The following is a 22,997-nucleotide window of genomic DNA, read 5'->3' on the forward strand; positions in this document are numbered from 1 at the left end:
AGGCCCAGTACTCCCAGAGTACATGGTGCTATCACAATGCACAGCAGGATATCAGGATGAGCCTCTGGCTTCGCTAATGGAAGGAACAGCAACACAAACACAACTAATGGCATAGCTCTCGAGTTAGCTCTGTTGCAGTAAATTTAATGTGTGGTCCCCCGGTCTGCACTCCACTCACCCAATCACTCAGGAAGACTGTAAGGAAAAATTGTAAAGCTCTCACAGTCAGACAGAGACTGCCCCCTTCTGTGTCTTGTAAATAAATACAATTTAATCATCTCAATTTTTAAAATGTATTCATTCGCGAGAGGTGGGTGTCGCTGGCAAGGGCATTTATTGACCATCCCCAATTGCCTTTGAGAAGGTGGAGGAATTCCTTCACAGACAGAGATGCTTTCCAGACAGTGACTGGGCCCTGATTTATCATCAATGCGGCCAGACTCCCTCAGTGTTGCAATTTTGCAAATGATGTGTTTAAATGCTATGTGGCTTTTGAATTTGGAGGCGTGCGCGCTCAGGTAAGCAAAACCGACATGCTGTTTGTATTAAGCAGTGACCAATAATGAAGAAAGAAAAACAGGACAAAAGACTCCATGTCAACATTTATAATAGTCACCATGTGGCGTGTTTGATGGATGGAAATCCATCCTAAAATATGATTACATGAACAATCACTAGTGTTGCATACATAATATTAGCATTAACTCTATAGAACTGATAAGAATACATATTAAATATACTACATTTGTCTCTTTTTCTACTTATTTTGTTTTTAAGATTTATTTTAAAACCATAATTTTGATTCATTCAAACAGATGCACCAACTGTACTGAAGCAAAATCATTTTTTGGCAGGTGAAGAAATTAGATAAAATTTAAAAATATTTATTGATAAAAAAGATGCTTTCAGCTCTCTACACAATAAAAAATAAGTGTGACCAACAATTCGGGTCTGTGCAGGGCAGCAACCATTGTCCAGTTAACAGTGTCCCGTTGGCTCAGCATTAGTTTGGGATTTCCTCATTTACCTGCGGTCTGACCAGAACAGATGTACAACCTCAAGACAAAACACGTCATCGTACTTTTCACACACCCTGTCAGCAATTCCATCCCAACTCCGAACAAATCATACTTCTGTACTGATTGCTAAAATGGTCACTCTCTACCTTGCCCTCTGCCACACAGAAACAACTCCATCCTGCCCAGAACTAAACTCAGTTATAAATCGAATCAACACAGAGCAGAAAGCTACACTGAGACACTGAATCTTACTGTACAAGAGATAGAGGGAAAACAAGAAATAGGCAAGGAGGAATTACCCGACAAGGGACCGATTAGCAGTGCACGAAAAAAAAACACAGCGTACGTCAATCCAAGCTCAACTAAAATGATTCCCCCCCCCCCTCCCCAAGTTGCGAAGGAGATGTGTATTAAGGCTTTTGTTTCCAAAACAGGAATATCTGACAGCACCCGTTTGGTTCTGGTCTTTTGTGAGTTGTACCACAGATGTTGGAAACAGTGACTCTCATCAACATGGGCTTGCAAACGGCATTCCAGAAATTGCATATTAGACCACGGTCAGGAACGAGACATCACCAGTTGCCTTAACCACCGTGCAACTCCATCTACTCTACTGGGGAGGAAGGTCACCTTTGAGGAGTTCAAATCACATGTGGTCATACACAGTAACCAATAATTGTGTAATGATTCTCTGCTTTTTCAACAAGTCACTGATTTGTTTAAAATAAATCATTAATTTGTTAGGTTGATGCAGCCTGCAAATAAATGTCATACAAACTTGCTTATAATATGTGATTTCCACCATCCTCCCCCTACCCCTCCAATTGAAGTTAAGACTTTTCATAAATTGAACAGCCGGTATTGAGCTGTTGAGTGGAGTTTGCACCCGGATCGGTGGGAGAACCTGCACTCCTGCAGTGGTGCGAGTGCCCTCCGTTTATTCTGCATTGGCTGTCAATGGTTCAATTGCAGGTTATGGACAACCTAGATCCAATGAGGCCCAGTATTACTAATCACCTATTCCACGTGGGGTGTCCCTATGTCACCGGGGCCCTCACGGCATCAGATTTACTTCAATTCGTGGGAAGAGTCACTGACCGAGGTTTGAAACTATTATTTGCACCGGTGAAATTTGTTCTCTGACCTCCGAAGGACACTTTAAAAGTCAGGAAAAGATCACTTGTGCTCGCGTTCATCAATTTTGCCCCTTAACAGGGGAGAAAGAGTAAAACAGATATTTGATCGCTGGTGTGTAGAGGACAATTTTTAAGTTGATGTTAAACCACACTGGAGATCATATTGTGGTGTACATGTGTGATTTAGCCACACATACAACATACAAGACACTCAACAGTCAAGACAAAATAGTTACCTTCTTACAAACTTTATTCTTGTAGGTTATGTACCTTGTACCAAACTCTGCTGTGAATTTCAGTTTAAAATAAGATTGCATATTTTAACATACACGTTCACGTAAGCCTCAAATTAAGGAGCACACCCCACTACACTCCAGGACAACATCTGGAAATATCCTCTACACATCACCAACCCATGGCAATTACCACAAATCAATTTTCTCCCATCTCGGGACAAAACAGAAATGGCTTACAAAAAAAATACACGATTAATAATGTCTCATGGCATCATCTTTACATGATCACATCAAACCAGTGACATCCCTGGCAGCAGAAGCACGCCTGGCTTGCTGGAGTTACTTATGGCTTTTAGAATTTGTCATTTTCTATCTGATTTGTCTGTGTCCACAATGCAGGGTCAGACATCTAGATCTAGGAATGTCCAGGGAGTGAAATTTAAACTTAAAAGAAAACACTTCAGGGCCAGAAAGGCAGCAGCATTTGAAATTTAGTGGAAATTTAAGTTTAGGTATTTGGGAACTCTATTTGAATGTGAGAGCTGTGATAGACCAGCTTGTGGCTTCAAATCATTTACAGAGTTGGCGTAGGTGTGAGAGGGCGAATTTGAGGAAATCGCGCCCCTCACCCTCAACGCCGAGAAAATAGAGCCCGATTCCAGCAGGGTATGAAGCTGGGATCAACATTGGCACTGGCGTGATAATCAGCGGACAAAGACATTCAAGGGTAGAGCAGTAAGAAAGTTTGAAATGGGCAAACGTTTCATTAGAGCTGGACCATTCCGCTCCAGCCAACCTACAACATGGACATCCATCAGAACCTGTTTTTTTCCTTAAGTGATTAGCAACAAATGGAAAACTATCATTGAAAGTTTGGCTTTGAAGGGAGAAAATAAAAGAATGCCTGTTATGCACTGAATTCTGACCCAGATTAAATTAAGGCACCGGAGGTTTTAAAGAGGAAAAAAAAATAAAAGTTAAAAAAAAAAGGAAAATCGCACAAGTTGTCAGTAGAAAAGGTGTTTCCTTATACAAGTGTTCTGAGGTGGAGGTCTGTGGAATAGTATTTTCTATAGAGAAATATCCTGAATTTGTTGTGGCTTTTTCATGATCAGGCCTGGGCGTTGGTTAATTTTTGGATTAAAGGTACCTAGAAAAGAAAGACAATGCAATATTGAGAGAATGCTAAAAAATAGCAACCTGGAATTTATACTTGGGTTATGATTACATGGTTAGGGTTTCACTTTGAGCTACCCTGAATGATCAAGGGACCACCACAATAGGAGAACATCCTGACAGCCACCCGAACATGCAACAGGGCCTTGGTTGAATTTACAGAGCACCCCCTTTATTGAATCAGTGAAAGTGTCAGTCCAGATTAAGCACTCACCACCGTGCTCCCTGACTTAAACCAGGGCAGCACGGTAGCACAGTTGGGGAGGGGGGGGGGGGGGGGGGGGGGGGGGGGGGGGCACGGTAGCACAGTGGTTAGCACAGTTCTTCACAGCGCCAGGGTCCCAGGTTCCATTCCCCGCTTGGGTCACTGTCTGTGTGGAGTCTGTACGTTCTCCCCGTGTCTGCGTGGGTTTCCTCCGGGTGCTCCGGTTTCCTCCCACAGTCCAAAGATGTGCAGGTTAGGTGGATTGGCCGTGATAAATTGCCCTTGGTGTCCAAAAGGGTTGGGAGGGGTTACTGGGATAAAGGGGATAGGGTGGAGGCATGGGGCTTAACTAGGGTGCTCTTTCCAAGGGCCAGTGCAGACTCGATGGGTTGAATGGCCTCCTTCTGTTCTGCACTGTAAGTTCTGTGATTCTATGAAATGAGCACGTGGTTAAACTATACCTCACTTTAAAAATTTCTTCCTGGTTTTCAAATACCTCCATGACCTCATTCCTTCCCATCTCTGTAACCTCCTCCAATTTTACAACCCGGAGATGCCTGCACTCCTCCATTTCTAAGCATGCCAGGTTTTAATTGCTCCACCATTGGCAGCCATGCCTCAAGTTGCCTGGGGACCCCCTCCCCAAACCTCCTCTTCTCCCACACCACATCCCCCTTCCCTGCTCCCCCTCTACCTCTTTTAAAAAAAAATTTGAATTAGAACAGTACAGCACAGAACAGGCCCTTCGGCCCTCAATGTTGTGCCGAGCAATGATCACCCTACTCAAGCCCACGTATCCACCCTATACCAGTAACCCAACAACCCCCATTAACATTATTTTTTAGGACACTAAGGGCAATTTAGCCTGGCCAATCCACCTAACCCGCACATCTTTGGACTGTGGGAGGAAACCGGAGCACCCGGAGGGAACCCACGCACACACGGGGAGGACGTGCAGACTCTGCACAGGCAGTGACCCAGCCGGGAATCGAACCTGGGACCCTGGAGCTGTGAAGCATTGATGCTAACCACCATGCTACCGTGGTGCCCAAATTGTTTTTAAAAACCTACTTCTTTATCCATTGACCCCCGATATATTCTTCTTATTATTTTTTTTAATTTAGAGTACCCAATTATTATTATTTTTCCCAATTAAGGGGCAATTTAGCATGGCCAATCCACTTACCCTGTACATCTTCGGGTTGTGGGGGCGAAACCCATGCAAACATGAGGAGAATGTGCAAACTCCACACGGACAGTGACCCAGGGGCGGGATTCGAACCTGGGACCTCGGTGCTGTGAGGCAGCAGGGCTAACCCACTGTGCCACCGTTCCGCCCGCCCGCCCCCCCGATATATTCTTATGTGGCGCAGTGCCGATTTGTAATTGCTAACACCCCTATGACATTTTACTGTGATAACGGAATTGCATAAATATAAAACAGTTATTGAGAGTGGCTAGAAATCGATTGAACCCAAGAGGTGAAAGTGCTGTTGCCGAACGAGCTGGGATACCCATAGTTCCAATTTCCATGGGCCTTACTTCAATAAAACCATAAGTTTCCATCAAATTGTTATTTGATTAATAATTTTGTCAAACATACAAAGTGCTTACTAGTTAAATGAACAAAAATGTTTCTATATAATATGAAAATACTCAGATACTAGAAAGAGATGTGGCACTGACCTTTGTTAGATCGACTCCCGTGAGAGCGTGGACAGAGGCTGGGACCTCTGCCAATAAGCGTGTGATCTCTGATGTAACACGGTTACTGTCTCCTCCAAGAATCACAATTTCATCTGTCTTAGCAAGAGGAGCAGTCACCTCGGCAGCGATCTGGAGACAATTTACCATAATTACAAAAGAAAGACATTGAGGCAACACAAAGCCCACCCGCCCCCTCCACTTACTGATCATTAGATTAATCCAAGTATTTCTGAGCTATTTCCTGTTCTCCTTTTTCTAACATCCAATGCTCTTTCGGTTATCCCCTCATTGCAGAGGTTCCAATTGTAGCTGGGAGTTAAACCCACTGAGCACAAGGGTGCATGAAATTCCGGAGGGGCCCAGTACCCCAACACGCGCTGCCAACGTGCAAAGCTTTGCACTGTGAGTGCAGGCTTGTGAAGTTTGCCATCAAACCTCCAGATGGGAACCGATGCAGGAAGTTGGAAGGTAGTAAAACAGGGACAGAAGCAAAAGGAAGTAAGGGGGAAAGTGCAAGACAGAGAAGACATAGTCAAAAATCAAAAAGGGCGACAGTACAAGGTACAGTGACTGAGGGGAGCTCAGTGAATAGGCCCAGTCATACTAAAAGGAGTAAAACTGGAGATGTTAAGATTCAAAACAGAGGTAAAAAAACCAACATAAGTGTACTTTACCTGAATGCTCGTAGTATTCGGAATAAAGTAAATGAGTTGATGGCGCAAATCATCGTGAATGACTATGATTTAGTGGCCATTACTGAAACATGGTTAAAGGATGGTCACGACTGGGAGTTAAATATCCGAGGGTATCAAACTATTCGGAAGGACAGAGTGGATGGTAAGGGAGGTGGTGTTGCTCTGTTATTTAAGGATGACATCCGGGCAATAGTTTGGGATGATATCGGTGCTATGGAGGATAAGGTTGAATCCATTTGGGTAGAAATCAGAAATAGTAAGGCGAAAAAGTCACTGATACGAGTAGTCTATCGGCCACCAAATAGTAACGATATGGTGGGGCAGGCAATAAACAAAGAGATAACTGATGCATGTAGAAATGGTACAGCAGTTATCATGGGGGATTTTAATCTACATGTCGATTGCTTTAACCAGGTCGGTCAAGGCAACCTTGAGGAGGAGTTTATAGAATGTATCCGCGATAGTTTCCTAGAACAGTATGTAATGGAACCTACGAGGGAACAAGCGGTCCTAGATCTTGTCCTGTGTAATGAGACAGGATTGATTCGTGATCTCATAGTTAGGGATCCTCTCGGAAGGAGCGATCATAATATGGTGGAATTTAAAATACAGATGGAGGGTGAGAAGGTAAAATCAAATACTAGTGTTTTGTGTTTAAACAAAGGAGATTACATTGGAATGAGAGAAGAACTAGCTAAGGTAGACTGGGAGCAAAGACTTTATAGTGGAACAGTTGAGGAACAGTGGAGAATCTTCCAAGCGATTTTTCAGTGCTCAGCAAAGGTTTATACCCACAAAAAGGAAGGACGGTAGAAAGAGGGAAAATCGACCGTGGATATCTAAGGAAATAAGGGAGAGTATCAAATTGAAGGAAAGAGCATACAAAGTGGCAAAGACTGGTGGGGGACTAGAGGACTGGGAAATATTTAAGGGGCAACAGAAAGCTACTAAAAAAGCTATAAAGAAGAGTAAGATAGAGTATGAGAGTAAACTTGCTCAGAATATAAAAACAGACAGCAAAAGTTTTTACAAATATATAAAGCAAAAAAGAGTGGCTAAGGTAAATATTGGTTCTTTAGAGGATGAGAAGGGAGTCTTAATAATGGAAGATGAGGAAATGGCTGAGGAACTAAACAGGTTTTTTGGGTCGGTCTTCACAGTGGAAGACACAAATAACATGCCAGCGACTGATAGAAATGAGGCTATGACAGGTGAGGACCTTGAGAGGATTGTTATCACTAAGGAGGTAGTGATGGGCAAGCTAATGAGGCTAAAGGTAGACAAGTCTCCTGGCCCTGATGGAATGCATCCCAGAGTGCTAAAAGAGATGGCTGGAGAAATTGCAGATGCACTAGTGATGATTTACCAAAATTCACTAGACTCTGGGGTGGTGCCAGTGGATTGGAAATTAGCAAACGTGACACCACTGTTTAAAAAAGGAGGTAGGCAGAGAGCAGGAAATTATAGGCCAGTGAGCTTAACTTCGGTAGTAGGGAAGATGCTGGAATCTATCATCAAGGAAGAAATAGCGAGGCATCTGGATAGAAATTGTCCATTGGGCAGACACAGCATGGGTTCATAAGGGGCAGGTCGTGCCTAACTAATTTAGTGGGATTTTTTGAGGACATTACCAGTGCTGTAGATAATGGGGAGCCAATGGATGTGGTATAACTGGATTTCCAGAAAGCCTTTGACAAGGTGCCCCACAAAAGGTTGCTGCATAAGATAAAGATGCATGGCATTAAGGGTAAAGTAGTAGCATGGATAGAGGATTGGTTAATTAATAGAAAGCAAAGAGTGGGGATTAATGGATGTTTCTCTGGTTGGCAATCAGTAGCTAGTGGTGTCCCTCAGGGATCCGTGTTGGGCCCACAATTGTTCACAATCTACATAGATGATTTGGAGTTGGGGACCAAGGGCAATGTGTCCAAGTTTGCAGATGACACTAAGATGAGTGGTAAGTCGAAAAGTGCAGAGGATACTGGAAGTCTGCGGAGGGATTTGGATAGGCTAAGTGAATGGGCTAGGGTCTGGCAAATGGAATACAATGTTGACAAATGTGAGGTTATCCATTTTGGTAGGAATAACAGCAAACGGGATTATTATTTAAACAATAAAATATTAAAGCATGCTGCTGTGCAGAGACACCTGGGTGTGCTAGTGCATGAGTCACAGAAAGTTGGTTTACAGGTGCAACAGGTGATTAAGAAGGCAAATGGAATTTTGTCCTTCATTGCTAGAGGGATGGAGTTTAAGACGAGGGAGGTTATGCTGCAATTGTATAAGGTGTTAGTGAGGCCACACCTGGAGTACTGTGTTCAGTTTTGGTCTCCTTATTTGAGAAAGGACGTACTGGCACTGGAGGGTGTGCAAAGGAGATTCACGAGGTTAATCCCAGAGCTGAAGGGGTTGGATTACGAGGAGAGGTTGAGTAGACTGGGACTGTACTCGTTGGAATTTAGAAGGATGAGGGGGGATCTTATCGAAACATTTAAAATTATGAAGGGAATAGATAGGATAGATGCGGGCAGGTTGTTTCCACTGGCGGGTGAAAGCAGAACTAGGGGACATAGCCTCAAAATAAGGGGAAGTAGATTTAGGACTGAGTTTAGGAGGAACTTCTTCACCCAAAGGGTTGTGAATCTATGGAATTCCTTGCCCAGTGAAGCAGTTGAGGCTCCTTCATTAAATGTTTTTAAGGTAAAGATAGATAGTTTTTTGAAGAATAAAGGGATTAAGGGTTATGGAGTTCGGGCCGGAAAGTGGAGTTGAGTCCACAAAAGATCAGCCATGATCTCATTGAATGGCGGAGGAGGCTCGAGGGGCCAGATGGCCTACTCCTGCTCCTAGTTCTTATGTTCTTATAACTCTGAACCCAGTCAATGAGACCAGCATTCAGTTACAGCTGGGGGAAAATAGGGTTACGGACAATAAAAGGCCTATTGAGATTACAGAACCAGACCGTTAGAAGGTGCAATCACATGCCAGACATGCAATTTATAAACTCAGAATTTACAATTTGCAGATGCCAGCTCTTCCACAATGAGTTTACTTCCCATTTTATTTATAATCTTCCTTCTCCAAATGAATATCTACCTCTCTTTTGATTTTAAGTAGCAGACTGTTATTGCTCAGACGCTGAGCAATAACAATCACTTCCAGTTTCCACCTCTTGTTCTCGAGCTACCTCCAGTTCACCAACCACACAACAGGGCTACAGGTGGCAAACGGTGAAATTAAATGGGCTTCATTACCGTTGGGACATCTAAATCACCACGTTACCTTTGGAAGAGCATCGAGCACCAGTGCCATCTTGGCTGCTTTTCCATACTGTTGGTAAGCTGCTGCCTTCAATCTCATTTTCTCAGCATCAGCTTTGCCAATCGCTGAAATGGAGGAAGCTTCTGCCTCTCCAATCTTGCGAATCTTTTCAGCCTGAGCCTGGGCGATCAGCACTTGTTTCACTCTTGCGGGAAAAAAACAAGAGGGGTAAGAGAACTGTGGAGGCAGGGGCGACCAAACAAACACAAAAGACTTGCATTTATATAGCACTTTTCACCATCTCAAGACAGCACAAACCGCTTTATAACCAGTCAAGTACTTTGCAAAATGTAATGACTGGGGTAACACAGAAAACAAGGCAGCCAACTTGCATAAAGCAAAATCTAACAAACAACATGATAAAAGGGAAGATCACCTACTTTAGCATTGCTGATTAATTGGGGGATAAATATTGTCCACGTTTTATTCTTTGAAATATTGTTCACCAATACATGACCGATGTGAACAGGTGCTGCCTTCACATCTAAACGAGGCCATTCGGCCCTACTCGGCCATTCAATCAGATCGTGGCTGATCTAATTGTAACCTCAACGCAACATTCCATCCTATCCCAAATAATCTTCCACCCGTTGCTCATCAAGAATCTATCCAGCTCTCCTTAAAAATATTCCAAGACTCTGCTCCCACTGCCTTTCAAGAAAGGGAGCTCCAAAATTGCAGTCCCCTCAGGAAACAATTTTCATCTCTGTCCGAAAAGGGCGACCCCTTAATTTTAAACAGTGACCCCTAGTTCCAGAATATCCCACAAGCAGCAAATAGCTCTCTACATCTCCCCTGCCAAGACCCCTCGGGATCTTATCTTTAATCAAGTTGCCTCTTAGTCTTCTAAACTCCAGCGCATACAAACCTAGGCTGTCCACCCTTCCTTCAGAAGACAACCTGCCAATTCCAGATACAAGTCCAATTAACCTTCTCTGAACTGTTTCCAACGCATTTACATCCTTCCTTCAATAAGGAGACCAATACTGAACACAATACTCCAGATATGGTTTCATCAATGTCCTGTATGGCTGAAATAGACAACATTGCCCACTCATGCCCTCCAAATGTTCAAGCGTGACAAGGTTCTGCTCGCTTGGTCTCCACACATTTCCACATGGTCCTTCCTTCTGGAAGCAAAGCATAGTCCACGTGAAGCAACAATATGGGAGAGCGTTGTAAATTCATTCAACACTGGTCCATCATGATGAGTTGCAGAGGGAGAGAGCGTTCTGACGAAAGGCCACAACCCGTTTCTCTCAGGTTGCCAGAACCTGCTGGATTATTCCAGCATTTTCTGTTTTTACTTCAATTTCCAGCTTCTGCAGCATTTTGCTTCGAGATAGATTGACGATGATATCTGTGACATCACAAGGTTTAAAATGTAGCTTTAAAATTACATCTAGACTTTTTTTTAAGTGAATCTATTTTCCTTATTTAATGACTCTATCAAATAGGGTGTGACATATGAGCCGTGCCTCCACACAGGGGCTTTGGAGCAGTGCTCCACTGTTTATAGAACATAAAGTGCAGAAGGAGGCCATTCGGCCCATCGAGTCTGAACCAACCCATTTAAGCCCTCACTTCCACCCTACCCCCGTAACCCAATAGCCCCATCTTACCTTTTTTGGTCACGAAGGGCAATTTATCATGGCCAATCTCAACTAACCTGCATGTCTTTGGGCTGTGGGAGGAAACCCATGCAGACATGGAGAGAATGTGCAAACTCCGCACAGACAGTGACCCAGCGGGGAATCGAACCTGGGACCCTGGCGTGTTAAGCCACAGTGCTATCCAATTATGCTACCGTGGTGTCCTAATAATAATAATCGCTTATCGTCACAAGTAGGCTTCAATTAAGTTACTGTGAAAAGCCCCTAATCGCCACATTCCGGCGCCTGTTCGGGGAGGCTGTTACGGGAATGGAACCTGCGCTGCTGCCTTGTTCTGCATTACAAGCCAACTGTTCTAGCCCACTGTGCTAAATCAGCCCCTTAATTATATTTACTGTTCACTTCATAATCCCAGGGGCAGCATGGTGACGCGGTGGTTAGCACTGCTGCCTCACGGCGCCGAGGACCCGGGTTTGATCCTGGCCCTGGGTCACTGTCCATTTGCACATTCTCCCCATGTCTGTATATGTCTCACCCCCCCCCCCCCCCCCACACCCCCCACCCCCCCAATCCAAAGGTGTGAGGGTAGGTGGATTGGCCACGCTAAATTGCCCCTTAATTAAAATTAAAAAAAATTCAAATAATCCTTTCTATATTACTTTGCAAGATGCGTCAATCTTACCTACATAAATGGTGACTATACTTCAAAAATAATCATTGCACATGTGCCCTTTTCAGATGTCTCGGAGAGGCAGAATCGGGCACTCAACATAAACAGAAGTCTGTTTTTATTATCTGGCTAAATACCGAAAAGCTCTTTTGAAGGAAAATATTCCATTGCAATTAGAAACAATGTTAAAAACCGCAAGGTGAGGTGGTCTCAATGTAAGCTGTTGCTTTGAACGGTGCTGGGGTACAGGGAGCACTTAGCATCATTGTGAACTTTCCTCATGTTCATCGATTCATGCAGATTCAACAAAGATATAAGGAGTATAGGACTGAGGAGAGGAGATGGGAGTTCAGATACAGATCGGCCATGATCTAACTGAATGGCAAAACAGGCCCATAAAGGTCAGGTTCTGATGTTGCTAAATGAACCTGTTGAGATTGGGAACTACCGTGAATCACACTTCACTACCGAACGTTTTGTAGAGGATCCATCACAATTTAGAGGTATTTTTGTGTGACAAGGTGACAGCTGCACAATTTCAATAATGTACAATACTGGTTCTGGGGAGACAGAGCACATCAAGGGGGAGCACGTACTTTTGCCCTTCTGCAATCTGCTGCATTCTGAAGGCCTCTGCTTCTGCCGGCCTCTTCACTGTCCCTATCAGCTCCTTGTCCATACGAGCAATTTCTTTCTCCTCTATGTCGATCTGCTTTTTGCGCTGGACCACCTCGATCTCTATTTCTTCCTGACGGATTTTCTGCTGCTCCTTAGCTCCCTGCAGCTCGTAAGCCAGTTGAGCCTCTGCTTTCTAAATAGAGCCAAGAAAATACAAGACAAAGCATTAATCTAGCTCGGCCCAGACAGTGACGCCAAAGCTTTAATCCTCACCGTACTTGCAGGACATTACAAATTAAGCTTAGGTTGAAAAATGGGATTCAAATATCACGAATTACAGAGAAGTTCTATAAATTTCTGCCCACAAATCAGGTCGCCATATCAAAGAAGGGCATTGCAGAAGATGCAATAAAGATCGACAAGAAGGCGACCAGAATGGAGGGGTTATAACGATCAGGGAAGATGAACTGAGTGAGTGAGGCTCCTTCCTCCAGAAAAGGGAAGGTGGAGAGGCGAATAGATGGGCATTAAGATAATTGAGGGATTTGATAGGGTGGAAATGGAGAAAATATTTTAGCTTGTGGGATAGACTAAAACAAGGATCAGAAAGCTTAGATAATCAGTCATAAATCCCACATCTTTACCTAGAGAATGATTAGACCGTGGAACTTGGGTGTATTTTATGCATTAAATGCATAAGTATTGACGGAGAAGCTGGACAAGCACAAAGATTTGGAGCAGGCTTGCATGGAGGGTAAATACTAGCATAGACCCGATGGGCTGAATGGCCAGTTTCTGTGCTGTGGAATCAATGGCCGGAATTTTACCACAGACACCGGAGTCACAGCAAAACGTAGATCCCGAGTCTGTGCTTACTGGCAGCCCCCCAATTTACTAATTGTGCATTGCTGCGCAATTGAGCATGGTTGTGGGGAGGGCACCTCCGTTAAGGTGGCAATCTCTCCACATGGCAGAAGGTCGCTCCACTGTCAGAAAAATGATGACAGGGCCGATAAAAAAGGTCTCACAGCGTATGGCTGATAAGGATCCAGTCCAGCTGATGAGCCCTCCAGATGTGGCTCCTGCTATTTCACTGTCACCCCCACCCTCTGTCCCTGCAGGCCTATGTCACAGAGACAAACCCTCGCACCGTACGCCACAGTGTCATTACGACGGAATCATTTCTGATCTGCCAAAGATTCCCTGACCTCACATTGTCATTGAGAATGAGAGTCGGCGGCAGCGGCAGAAGAAAATATACCTACTTTCGTATTTATTTCCTGATTGAAGGATGCCTTCTGCATTTCGAATGCTCGCTTGGAGTCCGCCATCTTGGTGTCAGCACTATACTTAACATCCATGGCTTCTTTCTTGCATTCAGCTTCCTGTGGATTTTGTGGTTGGAGAAAACAAAGAGAATAATTTGGATTAGCCAGGCAGGATGAGCAAGACTCGAGCAAGACATCATAACACATATGTAAATGGTTTTGCAAGTTAACATTAATAAAGACAACCTGGAGTTCCCCAGTGAATACTGGAGTTATATGGATCTCAGTTTTGAGTGGAAGGTGAGTTAGCTGCTCTCACCTGATTTGCGGTGGAGGTTGTACCTGTATCTGAGGAGGCAGGAAGGGAAGCAGAGTTCTACTCTCGATTATTACCCAATGCTCAGGTGAGACAGAAGGGCTGGGGCTCAGCTGCAAACATCTCTGTGGTTTCAATTACCTGTTCTCAACGCTTGCAACCGAAGTTGACACAGTACAATAATTGTCTTAAATTACGATTAATCCTCCAGGCTTGTTCCTGAATTTCCAGGAATTCAAGATTAATAACTGGACATTACTGTGAGCAATACCCAGGGAAAAAAAAAATCAGAAGGATTTAAAAAAAAAGCATGTCCTTTGAGCAATTAATCAGCATTGAGGCCATTGGGGCGTGGTGGGGGTGGGGGAGTGTCAGAGAGAAACTTATTTCATTAAACGTCAAGATGAATCCACCTGCGTAACAAAGATTGTGTTTCCGTTCCAATTGGCTGCGACAAGTTATACACCCAGTGGATGGACCAATGATGGTGGGTGGCAAGCAGTGGGAGTTGGTCATGTGCAGATTTCTCCAGGAATGCACCTAAGCAGAGTTGGTAATGCTTGCTAAGATATTATAGACTGATTATAGCGGTCAACATCTTGAGCAGAGGAGAAAGGTCTGGGAGCAAGAAAAACAAACAAACCCTAGTTCAGACTGGAGGTGAATCCAGGAAACTCTTGTTGCACTTCCCTTCAATCTGGAGAAACGTTAACACAATTCAGACACCACTACATCATGAGGGGTGATTCATACTGCAAGGATCCTCCTGCATAAACCTGGTTTTCCTCTTTTATTTTATTTTTGCGATTACAATTTTTATCCATGGACGATTAATGGGCCTGTACCTGTAATGCAGGCTTCTGCCTTTAATTCAAGCAGGAGAAATCAGTGATGACTCAGTTTGACTGACTTGGCTGGCGGCCAGTGAACTGGCACAAAGTGCTGGGTTTTGTGGGTAACCAGTGGTGATTAGCTCTGATTTCTCTGGAATGTTCCTCTGGCACATTTAACAGTGTGAAAATGGTCAGACTTGATCTGTGGTGAGCATCAGTGACACCTGGATTGGTGCTTGTCATTGATTGCAAAATGACTCCGCTCCGTAGCTATCATGTACAACAGGAAAAGTCCATAATATAGGTTACTAACAGTTTCTGCCAGTGCTTTGTCCTCAAACTCAAAATGTTTATGATATAGTCCATAATATAGACTGGTTTTAGTTTCACTTTGGATTCTGAAACCTGGATGGAGGAGCTCTAACTCGCTTTCTCTCCCTCTCAAAAGTCTGAGGAATTCTCCCTAAAAATCCACTGTACAAACTATTTTCGCTCCCCAGTAAGGTGGGATGTCATTTTATTGAAACCGCAAAGGGTTGAGATTAAAATTCAGGCTAGAAACTGGGTTTGATGCAAAACAGAGTCTTAAGAGAGAGACAGACTCAAAGATGGATCTTTGAGTTGAAGGCCCAGTTTATTACAGGCTAAAGTGTCTGCTGCATGTGAGTACTGAATGAATGTTTCGACAAGAAGACCACCACCAACTGTACTCCGGTGGCTTCGATCAATTAGCCTGCAGGGAGGGCAGCCTGCTGCAAAAATTCAACGTCAAAACCAAGGACTCTTCTCTTTCTTTTACCACAATACTTATTATTGATAACCATTTCCACCCATCTGTGTTTTTCTGTCTTGTGTGCGTGGGTAATGGGTGGGACAGTAAAGGGGAGGTAGTAGATTAGCTGGCCATTTTTCCATTTTAATTACTGCATATTTCATCTTTATTTCTGTTATAAATAAATGGTAATTCTGTTTCAACTTACCAACCTGGTGACTGTAAATTATTGGGCCAAAGATTTCATAGAAATTGTTGGTTAATTCACTTGTGTTGGGACTCCGGGGCTGCAATTGACCGTGCACTGGCCTAACATGTCATAGTAACGATACAAACTTGTTCAATGGGTTTATGAGGACAAAGCACTGGCAGAAACTGTTAGTAACCTATATTATGGACTTTTCCGGTTGTACATGATAGCTACAGAGTGGAGTCATTTTGCAATCAATGACAAGCACCAATCCAGGTGTCACTGGTGCTAACCGCAGATCAAGTCTGACCATTTTCACATTGTTAGAAGCAAGGATCTAAGGATGTATGGATTGGGCACCACGCGAAAGAGTGAGTAATGTACAGGATCTATGCATGTGTGTTCCACGCTGAGTGCCACTCCTGCTGAACTGATCAGAATGAAAGCCACACTGATCTCAGAGCTTTCCAGTTAATGATTCGTGAATCACAGTTACCCGAATTCCGGCGTCTCTCTCGGCTTCTGCCACTCCTATCTCTGCGTCTCTCTGCACTATCGCTGTCTGCGACTTCCCCAATGAGCTTAGGTATTCCACTTTGTCATAAACATCCTGTAACACAAAAAGAGAACAAAAGAGATCACTGGCACCTTGAACAGGCTCTCATCAGTGAAACACATTAAATCATAAAAATCAATAATGGAGCTCACATTGGCAAAAATCAACAATCGACAACAGTGAACATGTTGGTAAATGGTTCAGTGAAACAAAACATTGGGCACAGACCCACAGAAGGTTATTCTGCAGAATCGGCTGTGCACCAGTGTTTCACTTTGTTTTAGCCACTTAGTTTAATTTCACTCTTCAGCCAATGAAATACGAGTACACAATTCTTTTTTTTTCCCAATTAAGGGGCAATTTAGCCATTCCACCTACCCTGCACATTTTCAGGTTGTGGGGGTCAGACCCACGCAGACACGGGGAGAATGTGCAAATTCCACACGGACAGTGACCCGGGGCCGGAATCGAACCCGGTCCTCAGCGCCTTGAGGCAGCAGTGCTAACCACCATGCCACCGTGCTGCCACCTATGAAATACTTTTGATGTACAGTCACTGCAGTAATGCGTGAAATGCGGGAGGGAATTCACACACAGCTAGGTTCCATACAAACATGAACCTGATAATGACCAGTTCTTGCGTTGTGTGAGTGATTGAGGGATGAATATTGGCCAGAACATCTCTGCTGCTCTTCTGAATGTATGAATTAGGAGGAGTAGGCTACTCCACCCCCGAGTGTCTGATCCGCCATTCATTAAGATAGTGGCTGATTTGATTCGAAGCTCAACTCTTTATTCCTGCCTATCCCGGATAACCTTTCAACCCATTGCTTCTCAAGAATCTATTCACCTCTGCCTTAAAAATATTCAAAGACTCAGCTTACATCAGCTTTTGAGGAAGAGAGTTCCAAAGGCTTTCAACTCTCAGAAACAAATTCTCTTAATCTCCGTCTTAAAGGAGTGACCCCTTATTTTTAAGCAGTGACCTCTAGTTCGAGATTCTCCCACAAGAGGAAACATTTTCTCCACAACCACCCTGTTAATACCCCTCAGGGTCTTATATGTTTCAATTAAGTTACTTTTGTAATCTATTCCCCTTGCAATAAATGATAACCGTGTATTATCCCACCTAATTATGTGCAGCACCCGTATGCTAACATTTTGCGATTTATGCACTAGGACACCCAGATCCCTCTGTACCCGAGCTCTGCAATTTCTCACCGTTAGATAAGCTTCTTTTTTATGCTTCCTTCCAAAAAGGACAATATCACATTTGCCCACATTATACTCCACTTGCCAGATATTTGCCCATTCACTTTGTCTGTCTGTGTCCCTTTGTGGCCTCCTTACATCCTCTTCACAAGTTACTTTCCTACCTCTCCTAGTTCTTTTGTTCTTATGTTATGTTCTCTGTGTCCAACAAGTAACACTCCTTTGGTACTGCACTGGAGTGTCAGTCTTTATTTTTGTCCCAGAATGGGACTTGCATCCGTAACACCTTATTTACTCAGAGGTGAGTGCGCTGTCAACTGAGTGAGAGCTGACATGAAAACCATCAACTAATTCCCTTTCATTTAAATCTTGGCTGGGGGTAATGCCCGATACAGATTTCAGTATTTTAAAAAAATTCTCTGCTCCTTCAACGAAACCCACCAAGTTTCCTCAAAACACCCATCTCCAAGATCAACAGACACCCACGTGGTTATAAACTATTTTTAGTATAGTTTATAAACTATTTTATAAACTATTTTATAAACACGTGGCTATAAACTAGGGGCTGCTTAGCACAGGGCTAAATCGCTGGCTTTGAAAGAAGACCAAGCAGGCCAGCAGCAGGTTCGATTCCCGTAACAGCCTCCCCGAACAGGCGCCGGAATGTGGCGACTAGGGGCTTTTCACAGTAACTTCATTGAAGACTACTCGTGACAATAAGCGATTTTCAATTTCATTTCACTATTTTCTCCAACAAATCACATCTGCACTTTATCCCCGCCCTCCTCAAACAAAGCCAAAAAGTAGCTTTTAAATTACGTTTTGGCAGGGCATCTGGTGATCAATAGCTTGAAATAACTCTTGCCCCACCTTGCCTCCAGTAACAGGATGGCTTGAGCGCTAAGGGCTGAGACTCCCCACTCCACAAGTCCCCGATCTCAGCCATGCTGAATAAGGAGCACAGAATGAAAACACTTTGCAATGGTGGAAGAAACAACAGGGGATGACAAAGTTGGGGGCTATTTTGAGAGCAACATGCAGAGTCAGAAATTGATTGTAAATTTAATCCTGACTTTTTCAAACTCCAGTGTGAAGTCAGGTTGGAACGTTTAAAATCTGAGACAAATGCAATATTGGCAATGATGGAGCATTTTCCATATGAAAAATACAGAAGAATCTGAAGAATGCCATTACTGACAGGCCTGAGAAGGCAAGTCAGGATTGTCACAAACAAAAGGGGGAAATCACCATTTTCTGGGCAGCACGGTGGCATAGTGGTTAGCACTGCTGCTTCACAGCACCAGGGACCCTGGGTTCAATTCCAGAATTCGACAATTCCAGACTATATGGAGCTTGCACGTTCTCCCCGTGTCTGTGTGGGTTTCCTCTGGCTACTCTGGTTTCCTCCCCACAGTCCAAAGATGTGCAGGTTCGGTGGATTGGCCGTGCTAAATTACCCCTTTGTGTCCAGGGATGTGCAGGTTAGGTCGGGTTATGGGAATAGGGCGGGGGTTTAGGAAGGGTGTTCTTTGAGGGTCGGTGCAGGCCCGATGGGCCAATTGATTCTGTGATGTGAATTTTACTGGTGAATCTTTAAAAGTCAAGACCATATTAATTTAAATTAGTGCTCCACAGGACATTTTCATTACACAGGAAAAATGTTTCAATGACCATTGTAAACGAAAGGAGTCAACCAGGCAGTGAATGTTGGCTAAGAAAGCAAATTCTTTGTACTTTTTCACTGAATGGAAATTCCCAGAAAAAGAAATGGAAAGAAATGGCAGCACTTAACAAATTGCTTCCATCCCTAGGTTAATGCATTAGCTCATATACCCTGTGTCCCTTGCTGTTTAATCCTTGCAGAATTACAGTACTATTTCTGCACCACAGTTTAGGGAACTCAATTAGATTTCAAGTCAGAGAATTGCACAAATTAAATCATTCGAGGATTTCACTATTTCTACCCAGTGAGAAGATTTAGGCTCAGTCGGTCACACCATCACCTTCCAGCTATGTGGCCGTTGCTTCAAGCTCCACTCTCGGGCTTGGGTAAGATGACACCTCAGTACAACACTGGGTCCCATTCTCCGGAAGATGTGGCTAAACTGATGCCTAGTTCGCCTGTTTTGATCATATCAGCAAAAGCTGGAAACCACCCGACACAAATTCTCCAAGTGTTTATTGTGAGACGAAAAATGCGTATTTCTTTTCAAATGAGAATTATGAAGCAACGAGAGGGTTAAAGTGTTACACATCCCCAATATTTCTAAATGCAAACACAGCAAATACTGTGTCAGGTCTTAAAATATAAAGTCAAAGCCTCTCACCACATTCTTAACATGGCTTTAGAATTTCAGTCTGAAAATAACACAGCTCTAGAGAATTGCACGGAGATGAGTGAATGTGTGCTTGATAGAGGGGAGCTAGAATGTAATGGGGCAGGTACGTGTTAAAGAAATAGCCTCCTACTATACAATGTTATGACTCACTGAATACTGCAGGGTATTTAAACCCACCTTAGGAGGGGTTGTCTTAAAATTCTCACCCCTCTTTTGAAACGGAAAGTGGTATAGGTACCTGCGATCTTACTGGAAAATGTGACTGGGTATTCCCACTGGCACAGTTTAAGATGCATAAGGGAAGCGAGATAAACACGTGAAGGAGAAAGGTAGAGAGGTAATGTTGATGGCATTAGATGAAGAGGTGTGGGAGGAGTCATGTGTAAAGCAAAATAAGCGCAGAAGCAGATCATTCTACATAAACCTCATTACAGCTTCCCTGTAGTCGGCCCACGGAGTTAGCTGATCTCAGTCAGGAGTGTGTTCGCTGAACGACAGGCAGCCCCAGAGCTTGAAGTCAAAATAAACACCTGCCGACCACCGATAGACTTACTCTATGCTGGGTGACAGGTTGGACAGTCTTGACCAAGATGCTGCCCATGGTAATTTAGCTTGCTGACACACAATCGAGGTTTCCACATGACTGATATATGCTCTAGCGCTGTACAGAAGGGGCATTGCAAGCTTAGAAGGGCCATCATTCTGGTGAAACATTAAACTGAGGCCTGTCTGCCCGTTTGGATGTAAATTATTCCATGTCACAAGAGCAAGGGAGGAGGGGTTTCTCGCCAAGAGTCCCTGGCCAAAATTTATTCCTCAACCAACATCACCAAAACAGATTATTTGGTCATCATCACGTTGGTGTGTGTGGGAGCTTGCTGTGCCAAAATTGGCTGTTTCCTACACGACAGCAGTAACTGAACTTCAAAAGCATTTGATTGGCTGCCCGGTTCTTCGGGGCACAGTCAAGGTGCAATATAAATCTTCCTTGCCTGAAATGCAACTTGTTAAAGAAAACCAGTATTTCAAGCACAGGTCAACATGGTTCATATTCATCCGCAATTAATGGTTTTGAAATAACATTGCACAACACAAACTCAGTATTCTTCGGCACTCTTTCAAACCTCACATTTGAGCAATCATCAGGACTGTCTACCTGTATCTCAACTTTCATCCATCTCCAACTTTACTTTGTCATATCGGTGATAAAAATCTCATTCATGCTTTAGACCAAACACCACCCTCGGAACCAGAGCTCCACTTTATGTAAACTCAAACCAGTCTAGCATTTCTCCACCTGCGTCACACACGATGCAAAATCCCACTCACCATCACTCCTGCCCTTACCTCCGGGAGCTCCCAATCTACCAGTAGGGTTGATGCAGGAATTCAGCCATAACCTTATTGAACGGCAGTGCAGGTTTTCCAGGCTGTGTGCTCTACTCCTGCTCCTATGTATTATGCTCTTCCCTAATAACCTCTCCATGACTTCCCACCTCCCTACCATTATAATCTCCTCCAGCAGTGCCATTCTGCCTCCATGCCCCCTACAATGATGTACCACCTGTGGTGAAGCTTTCAGGCATAATGCCATCGCACGGTGGAACTTTCAAAAGCCTGCTTAAAATCTACAGTTTCTTGTGCTGTGTCTGTTCGGTCGGCTTGATCCACACAACCCTTGCCACTTCAATTAGTGCAAGCCGGCGCTCCATTTTTAAATAATTCATATGGCTTGGGGAGAAGTTATGGATCGACGTTGAGCTATCTGTGCTAAGTACCCGGCTGCGACTGAAAATTCCCCAAGGACATGTGCACATGACAGTTTTTATTTAGAAACATGCAGAGTATGGTCTGAAATTGCAGAACTCAATGTTGAGTCCACAAGCCCGAGGAACAGCAGCACAGTGGTTAGCACTACTGCCTCACAGCTCTGGGGACCTGGGTTTAATTCAGACCTCGGGTGACTGTCTGTGTGGAGTTTGCACTTTCTCCCCATGTCTGCGTGGATTTCCTCCGGGTGCTCTGGTTTCCTCCCACAGTCCAAAGATGTGCAGGTTAGGTGGATTGGCTGTTCTAAATTGCCCCTTAGTGTCCAAAAGGTCAGGTGGAGTTACTGGATTACAGGGATAGGGTGCAGACGTGGGCTTAAGTAGGGTGTTCTGAGGGCAGCACGGAGGTGCAGTGGTTGGCACTGCAGCCTCACGGCGCTGAGGTCCCAGGTTCGATCACGGCTCTGGGTCACTGTCCGTGTGGAGTTTGCACATTCTCCCGTGTTTGCGTGGGTTTCGCCCCCAAAGCCCAAAGATGTGCAGGGTAAGTGGATTGGCCACACTAAATTGCCCCTTAATTGGAAAAAAATAATTTTTCAGTTCCAGCAATGCCAGAGCATTTTGTTCCTTCACAACAACCTACATGTGCAAGGTTAGATTTTCCATCCTCACATAGATGGAGACAGCACAATGGAACCAGCTGAAATCTGCACCTGGTATTTGCATTGCCCTCTCCTCCTGTGAACCTGATTGAAGTGACATCATGAGGACCAAGCTGACTCACCTGACACATTAAAGTTTAGTGAAAGGCTTGGGTCGCGAAGGTCGGCCGCCGAGGGTCACAAAGACCAGCTGGCGGGTAAAATAGTGGGTCCCAGGAAGAAAAGTTTGAACAACACTGATCTACATCTTTCTTTTGTTTCTTCTTCATACCCGTCTTCCAGTGCTTTTCTCAACATGCTTGGGTCACATTCTCATCATCCCCATCACACAGCTCAACGTAAGCTGCTAAATCCATTGATCACGGCACTTCTTGTCTCACTTGCTCAGTTAGAACGTCCACGACAATCAGGAGGAAGGGGCTCAACGCCGATCCTTGGTGCAATTTGAATCATCTACATCCTGCTACAGTAATCCCTGCCACAGCCCAAGAACATTGGAAATTAATCTGGCCCTTGGCAATTGAAAACAAAAAAAACAGATAATCCCAAAACAAAACAGAAGCATAACTCCCAAGACAAAAGCACCCCTCTGCAGCAGAAGCCACAAGGAGCTGTTTGGACACGGCCCCTTCAGTTCCCCTTCCCAAAATGCACCACGTTGTAGCCAAGAAGGTAGGCAGGCCA

The 22,997-nt window shown here is 44.1% G+C and overlaps 1 protein-coding gene across 2 annotated transcripts in view; it reads right to left on the reverse strand.

The window, feature by feature from the left end:
• Positions 1-590: 590 nt before the first annotated feature.
• The window catches only part of LOC119975129 (flotillin-2), a 132,532-nt gene continuing 110,125 nt past the window's right edge, over positions 591-22,997 (reverse strand). For both annotated transcript variants that reach the window (XM_038814693.1, XM_038814690.1), the window contains exons 6-11: positions 16,272-16,385; positions 13,662-13,781; positions 12,375-12,589; positions 9,457-9,640; positions 5,459-5,608; positions 591-3,541 (exon numbers count right to left, since the gene is read on the reverse strand). In XM_038814693.1, coding sequence (XP_038670621.1) covers positions 3,503-3,541; positions 5,459-5,608; positions 9,457-9,640; positions 12,375-12,589; positions 13,662-13,781; positions 16,272-16,385 — 822 coding nt within the window. In that variant the 3' untranslated portion in view covers positions 591-3,502. The remainder of the gene's footprint in view (positions 3,542-5,458; positions 5,609-9,456; positions 9,641-12,374; positions 12,590-13,661; positions 13,782-16,271; positions 16,386-22,997) is intronic.

Source organism: Scyliorhinus canicula, chromosome 12 (genome assembly GCF_902713615.1).
Source record: "Scyliorhinus canicula chromosome 12, sScyCan1.1, whole genome shotgun sequence".
In the NCBI taxonomy this organism is placed as follows: Eukaryota; Metazoa; Chordata; class Chondrichthyes; order Carcharhiniformes; family Scyliorhinidae; genus Scyliorhinus; species Scyliorhinus canicula.